General features: G+C 37.8%; 1 protein-coding gene across 4 annotated transcripts in view; it reads right to left on the reverse strand.

Annotated features, from left to right (window-relative positions):
- The window catches only part of atp8b5a (ATPase phospholipid transporting 8B5a), a 39,451-nt gene that overhangs the window by 4,237 nt on the left and 10,745 nt on the right, over positions 1–24,469 (reverse strand). For all 4 annotated transcript variants that reach the window (XM_049470255.1, XM_049470254.1, XM_049470256.1 and 1 more), the window contains 24 exons: positions 18,776–18,862; positions 17,749–17,807; positions 17,359–17,472; positions 14,949–15,047; positions 14,338–14,399; positions 13,324–13,396; positions 12,519–12,589; positions 11,874–11,956; positions 10,885–11,043; positions 10,456–10,544; positions 10,160–10,353; positions 9,235–9,443; positions 9,048–9,094; positions 8,135–8,300; positions 7,127–7,312; positions 5,940–6,055; positions 5,244–5,408; positions 4,548–4,659; positions 3,605–3,710; positions 3,049–3,190; positions 2,700–2,883; positions 2,149–2,372; positions 1,074–1,157; positions 156–401 (listed from right to left, as the gene is read on the reverse strand). In XM_049470255.1, the coding sequence (XP_049326212.1) occupies positions 156–401; positions 1,074–1,157; positions 2,149–2,372; positions 2,700–2,883; positions 3,049–3,190; positions 3,605–3,710; positions 4,548–4,659; positions 5,244–5,408; positions 5,940–6,055; positions 7,127–7,312; positions 8,135–8,300; positions 9,048–9,094; positions 9,235–9,443; positions 10,160–10,353; positions 10,456–10,544; positions 10,885–11,043; positions 11,874–11,956; positions 12,519–12,589; positions 13,324–13,396; positions 14,338–14,399; positions 14,949–15,047; positions 17,359–17,472; positions 17,749–17,807; positions 18,776–18,818 (3,033 nt within the window). In that variant the 5' untranslated portion in view covers positions 18,819–18,862. The remainder of the gene's footprint in view (positions 1–155; positions 402–1,073; positions 1,158–2,148; positions 2,373–2,699; positions 2,884–3,048; positions 3,191–3,604; positions 3,711–4,547; positions 4,660–5,243; positions 5,409–5,939; positions 6,056–7,126; positions 7,313–8,134; positions 8,301–9,047; positions 9,095–9,234; positions 9,444–10,159; positions 10,354–10,455; positions 10,545–10,884; positions 11,044–11,873; positions 11,957–12,518; positions 12,590–13,323; positions 13,397–14,337; positions 14,400–14,948; positions 15,048–17,358; positions 17,473–17,748; positions 17,808–18,775; positions 18,863–24,469) is intronic.

Below are 24,469 nucleotides of genomic sequence, written 5' to 3' on the forward strand. Positions count from 1 at the left end.
ACATGCTCATTGTGACAAACTGTAATACACTACAGGAAGCGTAGGGGGTGCTCTATAATGCTCCATAATGTTCATATGATCCACAAACTGCACACACTCATTCTGACAGACTGTAATACACTACAGGATGATTGAATACAGGTAAATCTACACACCTGAACACAGACGGCAACGGTGAGGCAGGTCTGGGTGAGCACGGCGAATGATTGGTAGTCAGCCAGCTGTTTCCCGTCGCTGCGCATGGAGTCGTAGACGGTGAAGTAGGGGATGAAGAACAGCACTAGTGAGCTGTAGCAGCTGTGCAGCGCACACTTCATAAACGCCGTCTTACTGAAGTACCGACTCAGCTGACCCGGAACATACAGCTGAGGATACTGCAAACTCCAGCCGTCATTAACATCCTACACACACACACACACACACACAGTTCAGAGGTGGGTTTCCCGAAAGCTTCGTAACACTAAGAGCTTTGTTAACTCGTTTTTTCATTTAACCCTTTTGTTACTCGTTTACTTTGTTATTTGTATTTAATTCAGCAAAATTAAGCAATTCTACATTAAAATGCTTTACACATGCTCGCTTCACCTAAATTGCAAGCAATATAAACAAACAGCTTACATGGTTAATATTTGCCCTTTACCTTTCTTATGTTACATTTCTTTTAAAAAGTGCTGCTAATTTTTTTATTAGTTTTTTAATAAAATGTAAAAGAAAATAAATTAAACTCAAGATATGAGTAGAACATTTGTTTAGTTTCAAATTTACAAATGAAGCAATGTTTATTAGCCCTTGGCCAAACATATTGTATGTAATATAAATGTGTGTATGTGGGGGGGTGTACAGTGTGTGTTTATTGAAAATGTGTTTTGATATATGTTTTTCACTGAAAATGAGCCAATGCCAATGAGTTTGAGTTAGAAAAAATATATTTTTTAGTATCATTTGATGAAAAATGAAAACGGGTCCCACAGACCCGAACACCACACAAGGGTTAAAAACTGTCCTATTTGTGCTTTTTGCAGCATTTTGGTTTAGTGCAGTGGATGAATGGAGGGATGAAGGGAGGAGAGTACCTGGTCAAACAGGGCCATCCCCAACACCGGCAGAGACGTATACACCAGATTATACAGAGCTATGAAGCCTTCATCATACACCGTCTACACACACACACACACACAACACATACACAACACATACACAACAAATACAATCAATTACATTAGAGACAAACGTGTTAATGCATTTCTGCTAAAAACAGCCTCACTAAACTGATCAGGCTGGTGGATATGAATGGTTCTGGATCAGTGTATGATAGGTTTATATATGGTGTGAGGAGGACTTTTAAAGAGATAATTAAAAAATATCCCGCCCTCAACCCCCCTCTAAAACCAGCCCTGGTCTTTATTTAGAATAAATTAGAAGAAATATTATAAATCAATCAATCAATCAACCTTTATTTAAACTCGGAGTACATTAAGGGTGGCCCCCTCCATTTACAGTGCAGCCGAGCATTTACATAGGGAAGGGATTGACAGCAACAACAACAAAAAAATGTAGAATAAAATAATAATAATTGTAAAATTATTAAGATATAAAACAAATAAGGTAAAAATAATAATTTTAAGAGTATGAATCATAAAATCATAGGTAAAAAAGGTATTAGAACTATCAGAAATTCAACTACGGATGAATAAATAAAAACTAAACACATAAAAGAGTAAAATATAAAAAAGCAATACCTAAAAATAATAAAAGAAAGAAACTAAAAAGAAATGTAAAAAAAACAGCTAAAACAAACCAACATTAAAAAATAAAAAGTTAGCTAAAAATAAAAAAATAAATAAAAATAAAGAAACTTAAAACATACTAAAGATCATAAAAAACTATCAATGATTTAGTGACACTGTTTTATTAATATTTATTCCATACAGTATATAATAGAACTTTTATATTATGACAATTTAATACCAATGAAATAGTGTTAGTAGTCATAGCATAATAATATTAATAAAAATAATAATAATAATGATTTCATTCTTTAAAAGAGAAATAAACGTTTGATCATTAAGACTATTTAGATATGATGCTGTAAAGTTAGCATCATGCTAATCTGTGCAGTCTTGTGAACACGTTTAGCCGTTTGCTCACCTGTGCGGAGAAGCCGCAGAAGAAGGCGTACCAGAAGTGCACGAAGGTGAAGGTGAAGTTCTTGTAGAAGAAGTAGCGCAGGAACTTGCACATGCGCAGGTAGGACCAGCGGCCGTGCACCAGCAGGAGGCGCTGCAGGAAGCGGAACTGAGCGAAGGAGAAGTCGCTGGATAACACAGCCTGCATCCCCTCCTGCCCGCTGATCCCCACGCCGATATGAGCCGCTGCAGAGAGAGAGAGAGATTTCATCTGTTCTTTATTCTCTTGTGTTTCTCTTTATTAAAACCCCTTAAATAAAGCAGCTCCATTCATCATTCATTACTCTGCAGGTAAACTTATATTAGATACTAGTGTTTAAAATAACAAAAGTGTAAGAGTACTGGTTTCAAGACTACTTAAAGTAGTTTTAAAGAAGTAAAAGTAACGTATGGAGAGAAAATAAAGCCGTTAAGAACAAAAGCTTAGGCCACGCCCACATAGTCCTATAGTGCACTATAGGTAGATTCACTCTGGATAAAGGAGAGATGTATCTGGATAGGCGGTTTACTGACCTTTGATCATGCTGACGTCGTTGGCTCCGTCTCCGATAGCGAGAGTCACGGCTTTCTTATACCTCTTCACTAACTCCACCACCTGAGCTTTCTGCAGCGGAGTCACCCTGCAGCAGATCACCGTCTTACACATACACGCCGTCCTCAGCAGCTCCAGCTCCATACTGCCCTCCAGAGCAAACGCCTGCGCAAAAACACCCAAAACGCATGTATTAATTATCTTATCTGCTGCTGCATGTGAGCGTCTGACTGTTGACTGTTGTCAGGGTTTTAATCAGTCAGTGGTGCACCTGTGTTACTGTTGCTATTTAAACGATGCTGGCCACTTTATTAGAAACGCGTGTCGTACCAGGCTGTGTCCGCTGATGACGAGTCCGTAATCCCCGTTCACACTCTCATCCTGCACCACCTTCGGGTCATTACCCAGAATGCTCTCTGGGATGAAGAAGGCATCCTCTCCTGAACCCAGACGCATCTTAGCCCGAGCGTCTCTGAGGAGAAGCAGCAGATATACAACCAGTCCAATCAGAGTCCATTATATACAGGTAACATTTCTTACACACACCTGTAACACATGACCTGTCTATCTGACTGACTGTCTGTCTATGTCAGTCACTTATTTATTTATTCAGTCAGTCTGTCTGTCTGTTTGTCAGTCAGACAACTAGTTAGTCTGTGTCTGTCTGTCATTCTGTCTCTCTTTTTTTCTGTTTGTCAGTCTGTCAGTTTGTCTATCTGTCTGTCTACATCTCTCCTGTCTTTCTGTCAGTCAGTCAGTCTGTTTGTCTGTCTTGCTTTCTTTCTATGTCTGTCTATGTCTGTCTGTCTGTCTGTCTCTCTGTGTTCGTCAGTCAGTCAGTCTGTCTCTCTGTGTCTGTCTGTCTGTCTGTTCTCAGGTGTGTTACCTGAGCTCCTGTCGGACGGTCTCAGGTGAGTGAGCAGCAACAATAAAAACATCACTCATCTCCTCCCTCAGCAGATTACAGGCGTACCCGATGTTCTCTGCCGTCTCTGCATTTAATAGAATATTAAAAATATATTATTTATAATATAATGTGGCATTTTGAGCAAAAGTCATGGGATAGAAATATAGATGGCTTGGGGACACCCACACTTCTATATGTTATAAGGTGCTATCTTTTGAGTAAGGTTGGACACTGGCCAGTGTGCTCATGGTCCGTAGGACATGGCAAAAGTCACGGCACACCATGCTAGTTCCTGTCCCATGACTTCTGACATATCAGTTTGTTTGTATACAGTACCAGTCAAAAGTTTGGACACACCTTAAATTCAGTGTTTGTTTTTTTTTCAATATTTTAAAATGTTCTGTATTGTAGATTAATACTAAACTCATCCAAACTATAAAGAAAAACGTGAATTTAAATGAAATTAAATTAAATTAGCAATCCAACAAAGTGTTAAAGAAAACAGAATATGTTTTTTTTTTTCATTTTAGATTCTTCAAAGTATCTCTTCTTGTTTAGATGATCAGTTTTGAACATCTCTGCTGCATTTTCTCAGTCACTTTTATGATTTAGAGTCTCCTGGAATTCAGGCTTTCAGTTAACAGCTGTGCTGAACTCATCAAGAGTTAATTACTTGAATTTCTTGCCCTTGAAGAAGGTCAGTCATTCTGAAAAAAAAAATGTCCTCATTGCCTCTAATGTCCTTGTGTCATAAATGCATTTTGATTTGTTTAACATTTTTAAGTTACTACATGATTCATTATGTGTCCCTTCATAATCTGATAGATCACTTCTCTATTCATTTACAGTGTAGGAAAAAGGATGATGTTTAGTTTTTTTTATTATTTTAGCAGTATGTAAATTGCGTGTGAGAATAACACACCTTGCTTATCTCCTGTCAGCACCCAGATCTTGATGTCGGCTTTGGCCAGCTGCTCGATGGTCTGGGACACGCCGTCCTGCAGCTTATCCTCGATAGCTGTAGCTCCAATCAGCTAAAACATTCATGAAGACATGACTGACTGAACAATATTCATCTTTACCAACAGCTTAAAGTGCTTTAAAATGAAGATACAGCCAATATATGTTTAAAAAACAGAATAACTAATAATATTTATACAAAGAGTGGTGATTTTACCTCACTGTGTTCAGTAAAACATCTCCTGAGCTCTGTTTCCAGCAGCTTGATTCATGGCGTTTTAGTGTGTCTTTGCTATCGTAACGACGGGAAAAGTAAAGCTTTTGTAGCTTGAAATGCAAAAGTCATGTACTAATTCTCTTAATTAACTTTGGGCGTAATGTGAAAAATAAACCAATCAGAGCTCTGAATTTGGCGGATTGCTATTTAAAGCGCGCAGCAGAGGAAGGTGTGTCAGCAGGGGGCATCCAGGAGAATTAGAAATTCCTCTTTCTTTTACAGTATTTATGATTAGCTGAATCTTTTTTTTTATGTGAGCTGGAGTTACACACTAAATATTAACTTATTGCTAAGAGACATCATTTATTATAAAGGGATTATCTGCTTACAACTGTGTGTGTGTGTGTGAGAGTGTGTGTGTGAGTGTGTGTGTGTGTGTACCAGCAGGTCTCTCTCTATCTCCTCGTACAGCAGGTTGAGTTTTTCCTCTCGTTCCTCCAGGGCAGTGTTGGCCTCTAGGTGGCGCTGCTGCCATTCTGAGAAATACGCCTCATCCAGATCCTTATAGGCTAAAACCAGAGTCCTTAATCCTTCCCCAGCAAACTCCTGCACACACACACACACACACACACACATCACACACACACACACACACACACACACACACATTTAGAACAAAGCATTAACACATAAATTATGTATGATATGTCAACATAAACATATTACGTAATGCTGCACTCACTGGCCACTTTATCAGAAACACCTCTAATGTAGCTCCACTTGATGCATTAAGTGCATCTAAAAAAGGTAGGTGTTTCCAATAAAGTGGCCACAGTTAGTGGAAGCATGAGTTATAATAATAGGTGTTTCTAATAAAGTGTCCAAAGTAAGTGGAAGCACGAACAACACTATAGTAGGCGTTTCCAATAAAGTGGCCACAGTGAGTGGTTATAAGTTATAGTAGTAAGTGTTTCCAATAAAGTGGCCAGAGAGTGAGTGAAAAAAACGAGTTATAATAGTCAGTGTTTTTGATAAAATGGTCACAATGTGTGGAAGCATGAGTTATAGCATAGTAGGTGTTTCTATTAAAGTGTCCAGTAAAGCTGCAGTAAACAGCGCCCCCTGGTGGAGACTCACGTTCAGGTGCTCTGTGGTTTCCTCCATCAGTTTGCTGCAGGAGTGATGGAGTCTCTGGTAGATGATGGTGTCGGCTCCTTTACAGTACAGTGATAATCTTCCTTCAGGAGAACGCACTGAGAGAAACACAGAAAACAGAGGATTAATACACTGAAAATTAAACTTTTTAAAAACTGGGATAAAGTGCTGTTAACATTAATGCTTTAATGCACAATTAATGCAAGATGAATCTGGAAACATTAATGCGTTAATTTAGCAATAATACATGAGAGGGAGTGCTATAACCTGTTATAGCAGGAACCTCAAGTTTATTATTTCTTAATTATACCACAGTTTCATTATCACTGTTTATTGAAAGATTTTAAAGAGTTAAAGAGGAGAATAAAATAGGATCTGTTTGGTTATAAAAAACTCCATCAGTTAAAATAGTTCCATTGCTGCTCTAGTTGTAGCTGTGCTGTTTGGCTTGTAAGTGCTGTATCGTTGCTAGGTTACCTGTATACATGAAGAGCTTCGGTTACAGTGCATTACCGGCTGATAACGGTACTCATAGAACACCTCTCAAGCAATCACATTGCAGGTTAGGAACTAACTGTGGTATATTGTTTTAAAGCACTTTTAAAGCACTGTTTTCACAAAGTTTTCTCCTGTAATGTACTCTTTTTTTTACAGAGTCTAGCGATACTGTAGTAGTTTATATGTATTTTCACACCTGAAAGTTTAGACCAGAGTTTAGTATTGCAGTATTTGATCTGTTTAGTTTAGTTTTTTTTGTTTTCACTCTGTATGCACTCAGTCACTTTACCAGCCTTAATTTTTTTATACCTCTATAAATGCACTGATGTTTATACGAATTTATTTTTGTTTAGAATGCTACTGTCATTCTCTCTTTAATCATTATTGCACTATTGTCTTGTCTTGTGTCTCTTGTGAAAATTATTACACTCCTTGACATTATGATGATGGAACTGGCTCTCATCAGGACCCCCCATGAAAGAAAGAGCAAGAGATTCCTAAATGCTTTACAGAATATTTTGGTTTGTTTAACACTTTTAAATTAAATGTTAATAAATGTTAACAGCCTCAACAACATTGAATTTAGTGAGAAAAAAATCAGATTTGGTCCACTTTGACCAATGGTGTAAACGTAGCTTTAATAAATCCGTGGGAATGAAACTGATTCGTACCGATAACAGACATCCTCTTGCGTACGTTGTTGAAGTCGAGGATGGCCAGCAGGTCGAAGGTTCGCTGGACGCCCATCTCCACGATTGTGAGACTCTCTGGAGTCCGAGAGCGAAATACAAAGCCGAAGTTCCGCGCCGCCGTCACCAGAGCGCCCTCGTCTGGAGACTGAGCCTGATACACCAGATCTGACCAGAGAGAGAGAGACATGTATATCATTTCATACTAAAATAACAGATAAAACATTTAAAACAACAAGATTTGCTGGGACTTGTGTGAAGAAAAAAATCACCAAAATAAAATCAACCATAGAAACTCACCACAAGGTGGCAGTATTAGCACAGACTAGAAATAAATAAATTATGTAAATTATGGACATGATAAAGTTATGTTTTTTGTGATTCATGTGGACATAATAAATTCATTTAATTTTGTCTTTTTAAAATCCATAACTGATGATATTTACTAAAACTGAAATCATAAATGAATGGACGTTTATTAATGGAAATTATTGTTTCTGTTTCTTGTAAAATTAAATACAATTTATTCCATATATCGACACAGAACACCTATAGGGCACCACATCACATTTAATCCACTAAATGTGGCACCTCTTTATTAGAAGAGCAGGTAATTAACCATTAACTACACTTTATTCACATTATGCATTATAATTAATAATCTAGAGGCTTTTTATATATTTTAATTTATTGCAAGAAAGTTCACTAGGGGGCACTCAATCACTTTTCTTTACTAGAACAGAAGCCAGTAGGGCACTTTGAATTTTTTTTTAGTCACTATAGAGGGCACTTTAGGGCATGGAGTCACTAGGGTAGGGGCGGTTGCCCCCCCTGCCCCCCCTCTAGAGTCCACCAGTGGGAATGGGAATAAGAGGGGAATTCAAATGGATCAAATCCTGAATATATATAACTTTTACATATATTGTATTTATACTGTAGGTGACACACATACTTTAGGAAGTGTGCACACACTCTCACACACTTACTGACCCTTGTTTTTCTCCTCGGGCATGACGGTGTGGCAGAGAGCCAGCAGTCTGAAGAAGCTCTGCACCTCCACCGTTTCCAGCTTCACCGCCTCCAGCAGGCTGCTGTCGTAGAACTGGAACTTCGGATCAGCAAGAGAGTTAAAGGAGAAGTCCACCGGGATCATGTCCTACACACACATTAAACACACACACACACTTTAAACATAATATCACTGTTGGATCCCAAACAGAATATGAGAATTGGCATAATGTCTTTTAGTAGGCTAGGAGGAGCGTGTCTAGACGTCAATGATTTCTCACCAAGAGAAACCTAAACCACTAAACCAAAACCTCTGAGAACCTTTTTAATGTGCAGTGAGAGGAGAACCTTTTTTGGCCCTCGAGTGGCAAAACCTACTAGAGTCTAAACAAACTGTGGGTCATATCTTAGTGATGTATAGGTGAGACGTCAATTGCATATTGTGCAGTTTGATTTAGGGCGTGACAGTGTGTCTTTGCTATCATAACGACAGGAAAAGTACACCTTGCGCAAATTGAAACACGCAAAAGGCATGTACTAATTCTCTCATCAGAGGACCTTATAATCCGGTGCTCCTTATGTATGAATTCTATCAGTCAGGTATTAAGGAGCAGTAAAGCCACTCCACTGAAGTACAGAGTTATACAGGAGTTCCAGTTTAGTTCTCCAGCACCACTTGAGGTTAGCCACTAATGCTAATGCTCCAGCCTTAGTGCTGGAGAAATTTGGGAATCTAAGCTTACTGCTTACTTTAAATACTTTACTCACCCAAATAAACAGTTTTCAGGACAGAAATCTTTGTAGATTAACATCCAGCACTCTTTTTTTTTTTTTTTACTTTTATTACAGTTTTGTTTACTTTGCTTAGCTTTACTTAACTTAGTTAACTACCTACCTCAGTGATCTCCAGCCTCTGGTCTGTGTAGTGATCATACACGTCTCCTGCAGGACACAAAACACACACAGAGCATCCAATCAGCATCCAATCAGCATCCTTCATCACAGCGCATCCTACCACACACTGAATTAAACCCGTACACTGTAATAGTGTTAGTGTGTGTGTGTGTGTGTGTGTGTGGTACCGTAGGTTTTGCCGTTGATAGAGCACTTGTTGAAGGTCATGATGTTCTGGGTGAGGGTTCCGGTTTTATCTGAGAACACGTATCTGATCTGACCCAGCTCCTCATTCAGGGTGGTGGTTCGAGCCTCGGCTGGCGTGTCGCTGCGCCCGTAATACATCAGCCGGTCCCAGTTAATGTAGTAACTGTTCCCCAACCGGATCACCTCCATACTGTAACACACACACACACATACACACACACACATCATAGTTGGTTCAAAACAGACAAGAAAACATAAAAAAAATAATACAAATTTACATTAAAAAGCTTTAAAATGCCCTGTTCAGCATCTAATCATACAGTAAGGTTCTTTGTGGTCCATCTCATATGTGTACATTTCTTTTTGAAAGCTCAAAGTGGATTATTTTTATTTATTTATTTATTTATTTATTATTTTTAATGCATTTATTTTAATCATTCTGTTATCTTTGTACTAAATTTTCTGGAGACAAAGCTGTCCAAGGTACACTTTTCCCACCGTTACGATAGCAAAAGCCCTATCCGGACGGGATAAGTATCTCAGGGGGACGTCTGTGAAAAATATTTCACTTCTACTCTTTAGTGATAAAACTCCTGCATCTGGACTGCAATTGAAAAAACAGGTGGACCAGTGAGGTTTTAGGTTTTCTCGGTCACATGACATCGTGTTCAGTAGCTCCTCCATTTCCACATTATTTGAGGTCTGAAAACTCTTTCTTGTTATTTCAGCCAAATAAATGCTCTAAATGATGATATTTTTATTTGGAATTTGGGAGAAATGTTGTCTGTAGTTTATAGAATAAAACAACAATGTTCATTTTACTTAAATATAAACCTATAAATAGCAAAATCAGAGAAACTTTGAAACTCCAGAGTTGTATGATAATATAGTATAGAGAGGCAGTACCTGACGTAGAGGGAGATGGGCACCACCGTGTTGAGGATGATGATGTAGGACCAGAAGGTGAGGAAGGCTGAGAAGGCCGGGCCCACGTCCTCCGTCCTCGGAACAAAACCCATCGCCTTAGACCCTTCATAGTTCTCCCAGATTCCATGTCCCACAGCCAGAATAATACACATCAGAACCAGGAACCCAAAGATCTGCAGAACACACAACCAATCACAGGAGATCAGGGGTGATGCTCTCTCAGCATTTAAAACTGATGTATGATGACCTACAGCTGATTAAGACTTAAAACCTACAAACAGTACGAGGATGTTCATCAGACGGTCGATGCTCGTCCTCTTAAAACTCGATTTCCCACAGTTCTGCATCAGCTTGGTCTCGGGGCCTGAGCAGATAAAACAAACAACTCAGAGCCTGGTTATATCTTATGTGAAATACGTGGGATGTGTTTCTATTGGAGGCTCTATCAACACTCCTATACCCCTACCACCCAATCTGCAGCTACTGTGTATAGAGAATAATTGGAGTTATTATGGGATGGATTATAGCAGGAGGAGCATTAGGAACCTCTACAACTCTCTACATGCTGAGACGTCTGGCATGAAACAAGACCGACTTTTAGGAGCGACTATTTTAGGAAACATTTATTTTCTGATGTGTGTGTGTACATATTGGGCATATTATCATGGTATATTTGTGTATATACTCTATTATAATTACATTACCGGCGAACAGCACCAGGCCGAAGCACCAGTCAGTGTTTCTGAGAGTGCAGCCCCTCAGCAGCACAGACTGATTATCCAGAGGATACTTCTGCTCCTTCCACACCAGAGTCCCCATAAACCTGTCCAATCTGTTATTAGGAGCTTCACAACACACCTCCCCTACAGAAGAGAGAGAAAGAGAGAGAGAGAGAGTATATAGTCAAATAATAGTGTATTATTCAGTTATTACCATTAAAAACTTCAAAACCTGTCTTTTTTCTCTGTGCTGATTGGCTAACTTGTGTTACTTTGGGATTAATGTCAGTGATGGTAGTAATGGTTGATAAAGTGATGATGATAATAATAGTGATGACCGTTATAGACAGCAATAGTTAAAGCTTATGTCTGTAAGTTTTGGGATTGGGGGATTTAGCATGCGGAAGAATCATTTTAAACTGGGTGGGTGTGATGCGTTCTCCTTTCAGTCAGAAAGAGAAAGAGAGAGAGAGAGAGAGAGCGAGAGAGAGTGCTCAGTCATAAACGTCACTCCTTCGTTTCTTTATTTTTACTATGAGTGAATGATCTACTGAGCTCTGAGTTTCCTCTTCTGAAGTCTCCATTGCTCCACCAGCCGCTCACGTTCAGTAAAACTGAACTATTGCTAACTCTCTTCTGCTTACAGCATAATCAACAATTAATCAGCTGATTGGCCATTTTTACTGAGGGGTGTGGCTTTATCCTTGAAGGGATGGTGGGTTAAGTATAACTCCAACTCATAATTTAAACAGAAGTTTCCTCATTAATACCGTCCCTGTTTATACCGTAATCCTCACAGACGCAGCGGTTTGCTGTGATATATTAATGTTTATTTATCACCATTGCACGTACTGTCCAGATCTTTACATCACCAACACTATTACCGCCATTATCTGTGTGTGGTCATAATGTTTTGGCTCTTTACTGAAGCTCTATAGAGAAGATGTGTAATGATGACGGATTAAAAATCTAACCTTTAAAAGCAGCCAGAGACTCAACGCTCCCTCCCATCTCTCCTGTTACTGTCAGAGCCTGCTTCACCTTCAGATTAGTCTCCCTGCACACACACACACACAACACACACACAACACACACACACACACACATATACATGTACAGAGAAAGACACGCATATAGTTAACCACAGAGTTTTCTTTTGTCTGTATGTGGTGAGGTGAAACGTGCTCTAACACACACTCACACACTCACATACACACACACACACACACACACACACACACACTAACACACACGTATACAGAGAAAGACATACACACACACACACTAACACACACAGACACATACACTAACACACAAACTAATACACTCACACACTAACAAACACACTAACACACATACACATACACACTCACACAGACACAGAAAGACACACATACACACACATACACACACACATATATATATATATATATATATATATATATATATATATATATATATATATATATATATATATATATATATATATATATATATATATACAGTCAACCACAGAGTTCGCCTTATTCTGTATGTGGTGAGGTGAAACATGCACTAAGACTCACTAACACACACACACTAACGCACACACACACATACACAGAAACACACACACTCACCCATCCAGCTCAGCGGTTTCGATGTACACCAGGTTTAGAGGCTCACTGCTCGACAACAACAGCAAATCTGCCTGAGAAAGAGAGAGAGAATATATGTCACCAGTTAAAACATAACTAAATATGCAGCGAATTGTATAGTTGCATTTATGGCGTGTCAGTGTGTTTTTGCTATCGTAATGACAGGAAAAGTACACTTGTGCTCAAAATGAGCAAAAGGCATGTATTGATTTTCTAAATTAATCATGGGTGAGTGTCTCTTGCTCATCATTCTCTTTAAGAGTAGAGCAGGTGAGCTCTGACTTTGGCGGATTGCTATTTTAACGGTGCAGCTACCTGGACGTGTTCAACAAACTCTTCTCAGCAGAGGAAACTGAGCTGCTGGTTGACGCTGTGAAGGAGCTCCAGCAGCTCATTTACGGGAACAGCAATGTTATTTTATTTACTATTCTGTTTATTGTTGATGTAAAATTTTTCGAGTTGGGGATGAGGTGAGGTGGTGCTCATACTGATCAACATCCTGCCCTTTCTAACTGTTGCTCTTAGTAGAAACAGTTACTCCAACAAAAGCATTGTTTCCTGTGTCCCAATACTTCTGTCCACAGTGTGTTTAATTGTGTGAATATCTGTTCAACACATTTTCACACTTTAGGTTTAGTGAGTTTCACAAGAGGCTTTGCGTCATCCTTCGGTTAGTCACGCAACCGGAGATAAGACACACACACACACACACACACACACACACACACGCACAGACACACACGTACACACTAAACCACAGGCTCATGGTGGACTAAATTAAACTCACTGTGACAAACTGGTTGTTCTCCAGACGGATAATATCTCCAACCTGTACATTCATCCATCTCTCACTTCTGAGCCTGATAGATAGATAGATAGATAGATAGATAGATAGATAGATAGATAGATAGATAGATAGATAGATAGATAGATAGATAGATAGATAGATAGATAGATAGATAGATAGATAGATAGATAGATAGATAGAGAAAGAAGAGAGAGAGATAAAGTGCATCAGCAAAATACCAACATTTTTAAATGTAAAGGTGCACTGTGATAGTGATGGTGATCATGATGGTGATGGTTAAATCAGTGATAGTAGTACAATGAGTTAAGATGGTAACAGTGATGATTGTGATGGTAATAACAGTAATAGATGATAATGAAAATAAAGTAAACTGATGTCAGTGTAGATGATGGTAGTGATCGTAGTAAAGGTGGTGATAATAACAGTGATGAGGGAAATGGTGTTGGATGATCATGGTAGTGATAATAGTTATGAGGGGGTAAAGAATATTTTCTTGATGGTGATTATAGTGATTGTGGTCAGGGTGGTGATGTTGCCTTTTACAATGGTAAGAATAATAGTGATAGGTGTGTGTTATTGGTGATGGTTATTATCTGATGGTGATGACAGTGACCGTGATGATCTGAAGGTGACAGTAAAGATGGTGGTAATAGTGATGACAAAGGTTACAGTGAATGTCATGACAGTGATGATAGCAATTATATTGATGTATGATAGTCATGGTAGTAGAGGCAGCAACGGATAGAAATAAAAGATACTAGATACATTACGAAGGGGATTGTGATGATGGTGGTGGTGATAATGGTGATCACATGACCTGATGGTGAACTGATGATAATGATGGTAGGCATGGTGATTAGATTGTTTGTAGTGAGAATAATGATGAAACAAATGATTTTAGTGATTACAATTTTAGTGATAATTATAATAGTGAGGATGATGATGTAGGTGATTTTAGTGATGATTATAATAGTGCTTGTGATGATGACTCACTCTCCGTCAATCAGCACCTGGGCCTTGCGGTTGTTGACCTTTCGATCACTTCTGTGTCGATTCTGTGAGAGAGAACTTTCAGATGTGAGTTCTTGGAGTCCAGAATGAAGGATAATAAAACATGATTGGATCTCCATAACCCTTATAGCTATAATCTATAAAATAAATTAAATGTAGTAATAAGCTTCAGCTTCAACCTACGAGTGTAGAGCTACAGGATCTACAGGCCCAGCTGTAGCAACATCTGTGGGTAAATAAGTAAATGTGCTGCAGGATCCATACAGAACCTGTAGAACCTCCAAACCCAACCCTCTCAATCTCATCTTATATCCAGCATAGAGGAACCAACAGAGTCTAAACTAAAGATTTCAGTTACAGTATTACAGTTTCCCCCAGTAAATAAAACTATTATTATCTTTTAATTCTGATATAATATATGTCAACTTCTTGGTGTGTTATTTTTTGTCAGTGAGTAAAAACAACACTGTTAGGTTATAAAAGCCACAACATCCTAATTTGACCCTTCACTCTGTAACTCGTCTCTGTTAATAACACTGCACTGTTACTTTAATTCCATTTCCTGCCCCAAAACACCACACGCCTGTACTCACGATATCATCAATAGCATCCTTCACTGCAGTGACTGTGAGCACCAGCGTCAGCGGCACCACAGTCGTGAACCAGGACAGAGAGGAGATAGCAGGAATCACCTACAACACAACACACACCAATCATACACACACAACAATTATACACACATTAATTATACACACACACAAATTATACACACAACAATTATACACACACAACAATTATACACACATTAATTATACACACACACAAATTATACACACACAAATTATACACACAACAATTATACACACACAACAATTATACACACATTAATTATACACACACACAAATTATACACACACAAATTATACACACAACAATTATACACACACAACAATTATACACACATTAATTATACACACACACAAATTATACACACACACAAATTATACACACAACAATTATACACACACAACAATTATACACACAACAATTATACACACATTAATTATACACACATCAATTATACACACAACAACTATACAAACATCAATTATACACACAACAACTATACACACATTAATTACACACACATCAATTATACACACACATCTACGCATTAAAACATACACTCTGTAGCTTCACCTCTTCAGTGTGTAATATTTATTTATAGTGTTATTAATACACAGTCCAGTATAATCACCCTAATGAGAGACTGTAGCTCCGCCTCAGTGTGTAATATCACAATACTCACTAACTGCTCACTACAGACATTATAGCTGTTGCTGGCAAATTGTTATAGATTTTGCTATTAGGTTATTAGAGATATTGCTAACATGTTTAGTGGAGATGTTGGCAGTTTGTTAGAGATGTTACTAGCAAGTCTTTAAATCAGAGATGTTACTAAAAGGTTATTAAAGATGTTATATGTTATGTTAGCAGTTTTTAAAGACATAACTAAGCAGTTATTAAAAATGTTACTAGCAGGTTATTAGAGATGTTACTAACAGGTTATTAGAGATATTGCTAGCATGTTTACTGGAGATTTTGGCAGTTTGTTAGAGATGTTACTAGCAAGTCTGTAAATCAGAGATGTTACTAACAGGTTATTAAAGATGTTATTAGCAGTTTTTAAAGACTTAACTAAGCCGTTATTAAAGATGTTACTAGCAGGTTATTAGAGATGTTACTATTGTTATTATAGGTGTTACTAAGAATTTGCCATGTTAATAGCAGGTTTTTAGGGATGTTACCATAATGTTATTAGAGATGTAATGCACATGTTATTAAGAATGTTATTTACAGGTTATTAAATATTTTATGAGCAGTTTTTAAAGATTTTACTAAGCAGATGTCACTAAAAGTAAAAGAGAGTACAAGGCGTGTGATTATGTGAGGATCAGCAGTCTCTGGGTTTGGTCATCAGCTGCTGAGGTTAAACACTCTCAGCACATCACCCGATTTATAAACACCCACAAAATATGTTTACTCTGAGAACTTCCTGTTCAGAGGATCCTACTTCCTGTCTCTGACTGACACTTCCCTATTTCAACACACAGTTTCACTCTGCACCCCACTGAGATCACACACAGCTACAGACACCGCGGCCACTTTATCAGAAACGTCTCCCCAGACTGTATTAGACCTTCTCTTGTTCTTAAACAGTGGACACCTAATACTCCTCTTGGATTGGACAGTATTGTTTGTACTTGGTCTTTAACTTTTTTGGACTTTTTTATTTTTTGCACTATAAGCTGCACTTAAAATCCTTTAATTTTCTCCAAAATCATCAGTGCTCCTTATAATCCGGTGCTCCTTATGTATAAATTCTATCAGTCAGGTATTAAGGAGCAGTTAAGCCACTCCACTGAAGTACAGAGTTATACAGGAGCACTAAGTCTGGAGCAGTATTAGCATTAGCAGCTAAGAGCTAGTTCTTTCGCCTTTCAGAGGTAAGTATATCGGCCTGTATCCCCCTACTAACCCCGAAAAAAAGCAACGCTGGAGCAGGATTAGCATTAGCCCCTAACCATGCTAAGCTCTAGCTCTTTTGCTGTCAAGCGCTTAGTGCTTCAGAAATTCAGGAATCGAAGTTTACTGTAAATAAACAGAAGTGCTTTACTCACCCAAATAAACAGTTTTTAGGAGAGAAATCTGTGTAGATTAACATCCAGCACTCTTTTGACTTTAAAAGAAAGTGTTTTTTTTATAATTACAGTTTTGGCTACTTAGCTTAGCTTTATTTCATTTAGATAACCTACCACTCCTCCCTGCGATGACAAGACCTGCTTAATATGATGGAAAACATGGAGACTCCCCTGTTCCTTTCTAGTGTCCCATAATGTGCCTTATATAATTTTTTGGTCTTAACAGTATTTGTAGTGAGAATTGTCTTGGTTTTTATAGTAATTTGATAGTAATACATGTTGTCTTGTTTTGGTCGTGTACCTGCAGGACGAGGAGGCAGAGGAAGTAGGCGTTTGCGATCCTCTGGAACTGTTCGAACAGGTTGAGGGGCAGGAAGGTCAGCAGATTGTATTTGGAGGTTTTGATGGCGTTGGTCTGCAGGAGATAATGAACACACACACACACATTTACTCACTGAGACATATTTCTGCAGTTTAAACTCTATAATAGCATCTATTAGCGTGTTTCTGTTTCATATTAAGAGTGTGAGGTGGTGCGGAGGACACAGGGGTCAAGGAAAGGTCAGCCAGAGCGGATACACACATCACACACTTTAATCAGTGACTAACCACAGAAACACACAAACAGATACCAAACAATATATTAGATATCATACTTTTCCTGTTGTTATGATAGCAAAGACTCACTCACCGCGTATCTGAAGGAGTGGTTGTATTCCCGGTCGTTGGCCCGGATCTTCCTCTCCGTCTCTGTAGAACCAACAGATACGAGTTTCACTGGTTACACAGTGTGAAGTTCACCACCAGTATAATCAAACCAGTATAAATGTGCCGTATTGTCGAGCGCCCCATTATAAGGGAATAATATCACGTAGAACTCTTAGAAAGCACTTATTCCTAGAAGGTAAATCAGGATTTCGTGTGTGTTTTACGTTATTAAACTCCTGAGAGCTGAACAATGGAGACGCATTGTTCTTTTGAAAAAATTATCTACTGCATCTACCTCATCTGTTTTCATCTGATACATATATATATATATATATATATATATATATATATATATATATATATATATATATATATATTGCTGCACTAAAAGGTAGTAATTCTGATTTGTGAAAGTTTGGTTTAATGTCACTTTGAAATAAAGTTGGAAAAAAATAAGCAGTGATATTATTTTGTCATATTTTTCTCAAAGAATAACTGAAAACATGCTCAAATGTGGTATATCATGATATATATCGTTATCATGATATATGATTTTTCCCATATCGCCCAGCACTAGGGTGGGCAATATTATATCATATACAATATATTGTGACACAGAAATATCATGATATTAAAAATCCATATTGTGATAATAGAGATGTTCTGTCTTAAAAGTAGTCTATTATTTATTGTGAAGCTTTAGATGTATGATTTATTGTATAATATAAGTTTTAGTTTGTAGTTTATATGCATGCACTAAATATTCTGCAATATTTTTTGCTGCATTACATTATTTTTTGCTATATTATTTATTTAGCCACATTATGATTGTTCTGTTATACTATTATACTATAGTCCTGAAATTAATTAATTATTTTTCTGTTTTCCTATATCGCCAAGTAAATCGCTATCGCAAAAATACCCTGAAATATTGTGATATTATTTTAGAGCCATATCGCCCACCCCTACCCAGCACTAGTTTAGAGGATATATGTGTATGTGTGTGTTACCTTTCTCTTTCTTCTTCACACAGTCAAGGCCAAAGAACGACATGGCTGCAGATTTGACCTCTGACCTCTCATCTGACCATCATTCACCTGAGAAAACACACACAGAAAATCTGTATTCAGCAGTGTGATATACCAGATATCAGAGAGACAGACAGATAGACAGTTCATTACTCTGTAGGTAGAATAGAGTATAGGTACTAGAGTTTAATAAAATACTTCTGTAGAAGTTGAAGAATCAACTCAAGCTTTTTACTCTTTAAGTAAAAGTGTTAAAAAAAGTACTGGATTCAAAACTACTTAAAGTATAAAAGTAAAAGTAATGTAAGGGGATAAAAAAGCCATTGCAGGTGTGATAATAGATCACAGTATAAACCAATAGGGAGTCGGAATGGTATATGTTTATACTTCTCTACATCCAATCACAATCAGATTCACTCTATCTGGATAAAGGAGAGATTTATCTGGATAGGGGTTTTATTGAACGATGAGAAGCTGAAATGAGTAAATAGGAGTAACGAGGCTGTTTTTATTAACCCCTGTGTACACTATATTTTTGTTACTCGTTTACTTTGTTACTTAATTCAGCAAATTTAAGCAATTTTACATTAAAATGCTTTACACATGCTTGCTTCACCTAAATTGCAAGCAATATAAACAGCTTACATGCTTAATATTTGCCCTTTACCTTTCTTACGTTACATTTCTTTCAAAAAGTGCTAATTTACAAATGAAGCAATGTTTATTAGCCCTTGGCCAAACATACTGTATGTAATATAAATGTGTAGGGGGGGGTGTCACGTCTGGTGCTGTTAGCTCCTCTGTCCCTTCCACACCCAGCTCTAACGGAGGTTCTCAGGTTAACAACTACACTACCCAGAATGCACCACCTGCTGACATCACGCACACACCTGATCACGTGACACCTCACCTGCTTCCTCCAGGAAGTCCCGAATACTGATTACTGGCACTATATAAGAGCACTCCACACAAACACCCACGCCGCGTATTGTAGGTTCTCCTCATTACAAAGCGTTCTATATCTCTTGTCTCAGTTTATCTCGTGTATGACCTTGCCTTTGTTTTCTCGACGCCTATTATTGCCTTTGCCTCTAATATTTGGATTGCCTGTGTATTACCTGGACTGTGTTTTCACTACTGCCTCTTGGATTACCTCTGACATTGGATCTCTCGTGTATGAACTCTGGACTGTCTCTCGTTTATGGTATGGTTTTGTATACGTTGCTCCTGTTATTGGTGATTACCTATTTTTCTGTACCGACTACGTTTTACATCTGTTTATTTTATAATAAACAATCTTTTATCAGTATCTGCACGTGTCTGCATTCTGTACTAGCCATGACAGGGGGTGTACAGTGTGTGTTTATCGAAAATGTGTTTTGATATATGTTTTTCACAAAAAAGAAGCCAATGCCAATGAGTTTGAGTTAGAAAAAATATTTTTTTAGTATCATTTGATGAAAAATGAAAACAGGCCCACAGACCCGAACACCACACAAGGGTTAAAATGTAAGGAGTAGAAAGTGGTTCTTTTACACATTAATTCAGAGAGAATATGAGGCTGGAAGTAAATATATAAAAGCAGTATGTGGTTTGTTAGCTTTAGCTTTAACTATTACTGTTAAGGGTTAATGATTAGAGTGTGGTTTTACACCAAGGACCACTGAGCTGCTCCTCCTCAATACAAAGACCGGCTTTATTATTATTAGGGTTCTGTCAAATCACACACACACACACACACACACATTTGGAGATTCCCAGCTCGGAAAACCAACCATTAGCTTTTTTCACCACCACCCTTTTCCTTCTGGCCAGAATTCCAGCCTGACTTCACTCCTCAGCTTATTTATAGAAACCACATGTGTGTGTTCAGGAATGTGTGTTTTAAAATGAACACACACACACACACCCATACAACATACACACATACACACACCTCGCTAACAGTGTTTCCATTACATCCCTGTGTGGAGCGGAGAGCTGAATGTCAGACGGTCGCTCTGTTTCTGTACAATCCAGAACGTTCTCCGTTTTTCCGCTGGAAAGCTGTGTGAACCCAAAACCTGTAAAACTTTACCCGTAACTCTCCCACAGCGCTTCACTTTTTCCAGCTGATGGAGCTGCTGCACCCTCTCAAACATATACCCATCCCAGAGTAACACACCTACTGCAAAACTCTGCGCTAAATAAAACAATGAACTTGATTAAAAATCACCTCTCAGGGGCTCCATGTGGTTCAGATTCTGTTCATGTAGCTTGCTGCCATCAGCTACCGGAGCCCCGAGAGAGCACAGTTGTTGGTCTTGCTCTCTCTGGGTGGGTACAGTAGATGGCGCTCTCTCTTCCCCTCATCACTCGTAGGGTGATGTGGATCAGGACAAGGCTGCATCTGTGAGCTGATGTATCAGAAACTTTTCGCTGCGCTGCTTTCCTCCAAGCGTAAGGGCTGTGATGCTACTCAGCAAAAAGGTTCAAAAAGAGGCGGAGTCTGACTTCACAAGTGTCGGAGGAGGCGTGTGCTGGTCTTTTTAACCCTCCTGGTGTTGGAGCATCACTAGTGATAGGGGGAGTCCTAATGAGTAAGTTGGGTGATTGGCTGTTTAAATTGCCTCTTACTTCAATTAGATTTATTTAGTTTCACACTGGATCTGTGAGTGCAAGCGCTTTAAATAAATACTGCAGCAATTAGCATGTTGCTAACTAGCGCTGTAGTCTTTGTAGACTTCTAGAGCCAAGACAAGGGGTTCTATCTTACACCCCATCAACAGCCTATTTTAACACATTCCTGCATCGTTTAAATAGCAGTGATGAGGGGAAAGACCAATTGTGCTCTCTCTGGGCTCCGGCAGCTGAAGGCAAGCTGCATGACCTGGATTCGAACCAGCGAACTCCAGATCATAGTGGCAGTGCTCTAGACCACTGTAGGGCTAAATGATTACACACTCTCCACAAGGCATGTGGAGGGATTCAGTAGGGGTTAATCTCTAATACTCTGGAGTGTGTGATTTCTAACACTGTGTAAAACACACTTTTAGAAGAATTGTTTGAAGTGTGTGTTAGCATAGCTAAAAAAAAAATTGCACATTTAGTGTATTTATCTACAAGCTTGCTGTTTAGAGCTACATTAGCCGTGTGGCTCCAGGGTAAAGTTAAAGAAGTTAACAGGGTTTAGCAGTACAGTTAATTCTGATACTGTAGTTTTATAGTGTTTAGGGGTATTAAGGTCAGGAGGAGAAAGTGGAGCTGGGGTAGATTCTGTGGTCTCGATTCTCCAGAAATCTTTCACTCTGTACAGAAACACCCACAACCTGACCTGCTTTTCTTTAAGCTGATCACCACATGCTCAAAACTACCACAATAAATACTTTCCAATTACTCACCATACTCTAACAGATCAACTCATCCCCCCTGACCCATCTCTATTCACCCAAACCCACAACCACAGCAACTGCAGCTTCACACTGCACACCACCACCAACACCACCTGTACAGTGTCTTCATTCATTACTCTGTAGGTAGAATAGAGTATAGATACTAGAGTTTAATAAAATATTTCTGTAGAAGTTGAAGAAGAATCAACTCAAGCTTTTTACTCTTTAAGTAAAAAGTACTCTGTAAAAGTACTGGTTTTAAAACTACTTAAAGTATGAAAGTAAAAGTAATGTAAGGAGAAAAAATAAAGCCAAAGAAATAGGAGTAACGAGGCTGTTTTTAAAATGTAATGAGTAGAAAGTTCATATATTTCTGTAAAAAAATTAAAATATTTACTCCAGCCAAAATCTTTACTTAAGTAACGTAACCTACATCTATAACCTGATGTATACACTACTGATCCTTTTTTATATAACTACACCACATACTCTTATACACACTAAATACTGAATGATTTATAGAACATATTAAACAATATATCAAAAACTTTAAATACTGAATAGATTATAGTGAATACTGAATGACTTAAAGTATATACTATATAATTCATAGTAAATACTAACTAATTTATAGTAGACACTGAATAGATTATAGTGAATACTGAATATTAATAGTAAATATTAAATATTTAGAGTAGATTATTTTTTATAGTAGATACTAAATAATTCATACTAAATAAGTCATATTAAATACTGAATAATTAGCTACAGAATATTCATAGTGGATACTGAATAATTCATAGTAGATACTGAATAATTCATAGTAGATACTGAATAATCATAATAGATACTCAATAATTCATATAGAATATTCATAGTGGATACTGAATAATCTAGAGTTAATTTTGAATAGATCTGACACTGAATAATTCATAGTGGATGCCACAAGATTCATAGCAAGTACAGAAAAATACACAGTAGATACACAATATTTATAGCAAGTACTATATAGCTGAATAGTAAATATTGAATAGATCATAGTGGAAAATGAAAAAACCATAGTAGAGACTAAATTATTTATAGTGAATACTAATACACAGTATGCACTGTATAATTCATACTGGGTCCTGAATTATTACCTGTAGACAGTTTTTACGTATATTTGGAATCTGATAGGAGTGAATGATTTATATTCAGAACAGGGAGAAACAGTGAGGAGATAACCCAGCCGTGTGTTTCCAATTACATCCCATAATAACCCTAAATCAGCTCCATGTGCTCCGAACTGTACCATCTACCAAACTCATACACACACACACACACACACACACACACACACACACACACACACACACTCCGGTCTCAGAATAACACTGTGCTTATCACAACACACACAGCACGGGGCTGAGGAGTAGCTCCACCCCCCTGGAGTGGGCGTGTATTTTTTATATATTATTAATAGAGTTTATATTTCAGTGACGTGTGTTTGTGTGTGTGTGTGTGTGTGTGAGAATGTTCTCTGTAAAGCTGTAACAGGGCAGTGGGGGGATATTAAAGAATATAAATATCATATTCTCTATATTTTCTATATATTCTGTACATTTATTAATTTAGTTTTGAACAGTTTCACACTGCAGTTTAGTGATTGATCAGAAGTATCAAGTACAAATACTTTGCTACCTTACTTAAGTTAAAAATATGCAAAAAAAAGTATTAAATAAACATATTTTATATTTGTATCTTCAATATTTGCCCAATTTCTCAACGAAGCAAAAAAGCAAGGTAAAAACTATAAATATATAGATAAATATACAAAGTCTAAAAATACAATAATAACAATATTTATAGAGAACTAATAAAACAATAAATACCACATATGACACTTTTTCCAGCGTTCTGAGGAAAGTTTGGCGCTAAAATCTGTTTTAAATTTCCCATATAATTAACAGGGTGGAGGGATACGTGCTGCAGGGTGCTGTGCGGCAACAAAAAGTAGTCCCCAAGGAAAATACAGGCTGTGTCTCTATTGTGCACTCAATTTATACACTTAATAAAGCAGAGAATTTTATACGATGGAAGGAGTTTAACTGTTTACTGAAGGACAGACTGGGGACTTGCTACACACACACTCTTAAACACACACACACACACACAAACAAACACACACCACACACACACAAACACACACACACACACACATACACACACACACACACAAGCATGTATATACTGAGCTGCAGGCATCTTTTTAAACAACCTCGTTAAGCACAGAACTACGAGTGTGTGTGTGTGTGTGTGTGTGTGT

Source organism: Astyanax mexicanus, chromosome 22 (genome assembly GCF_023375975.1).
Source record: "Astyanax mexicanus isolate ESR-SI-001 chromosome 22, AstMex3_surface, whole genome shotgun sequence".
Lineage (NCBI taxonomy): Eukaryota > Metazoa > Chordata > Actinopteri > Characiformes > Acestrorhamphidae > Astyanax > Astyanax mexicanus.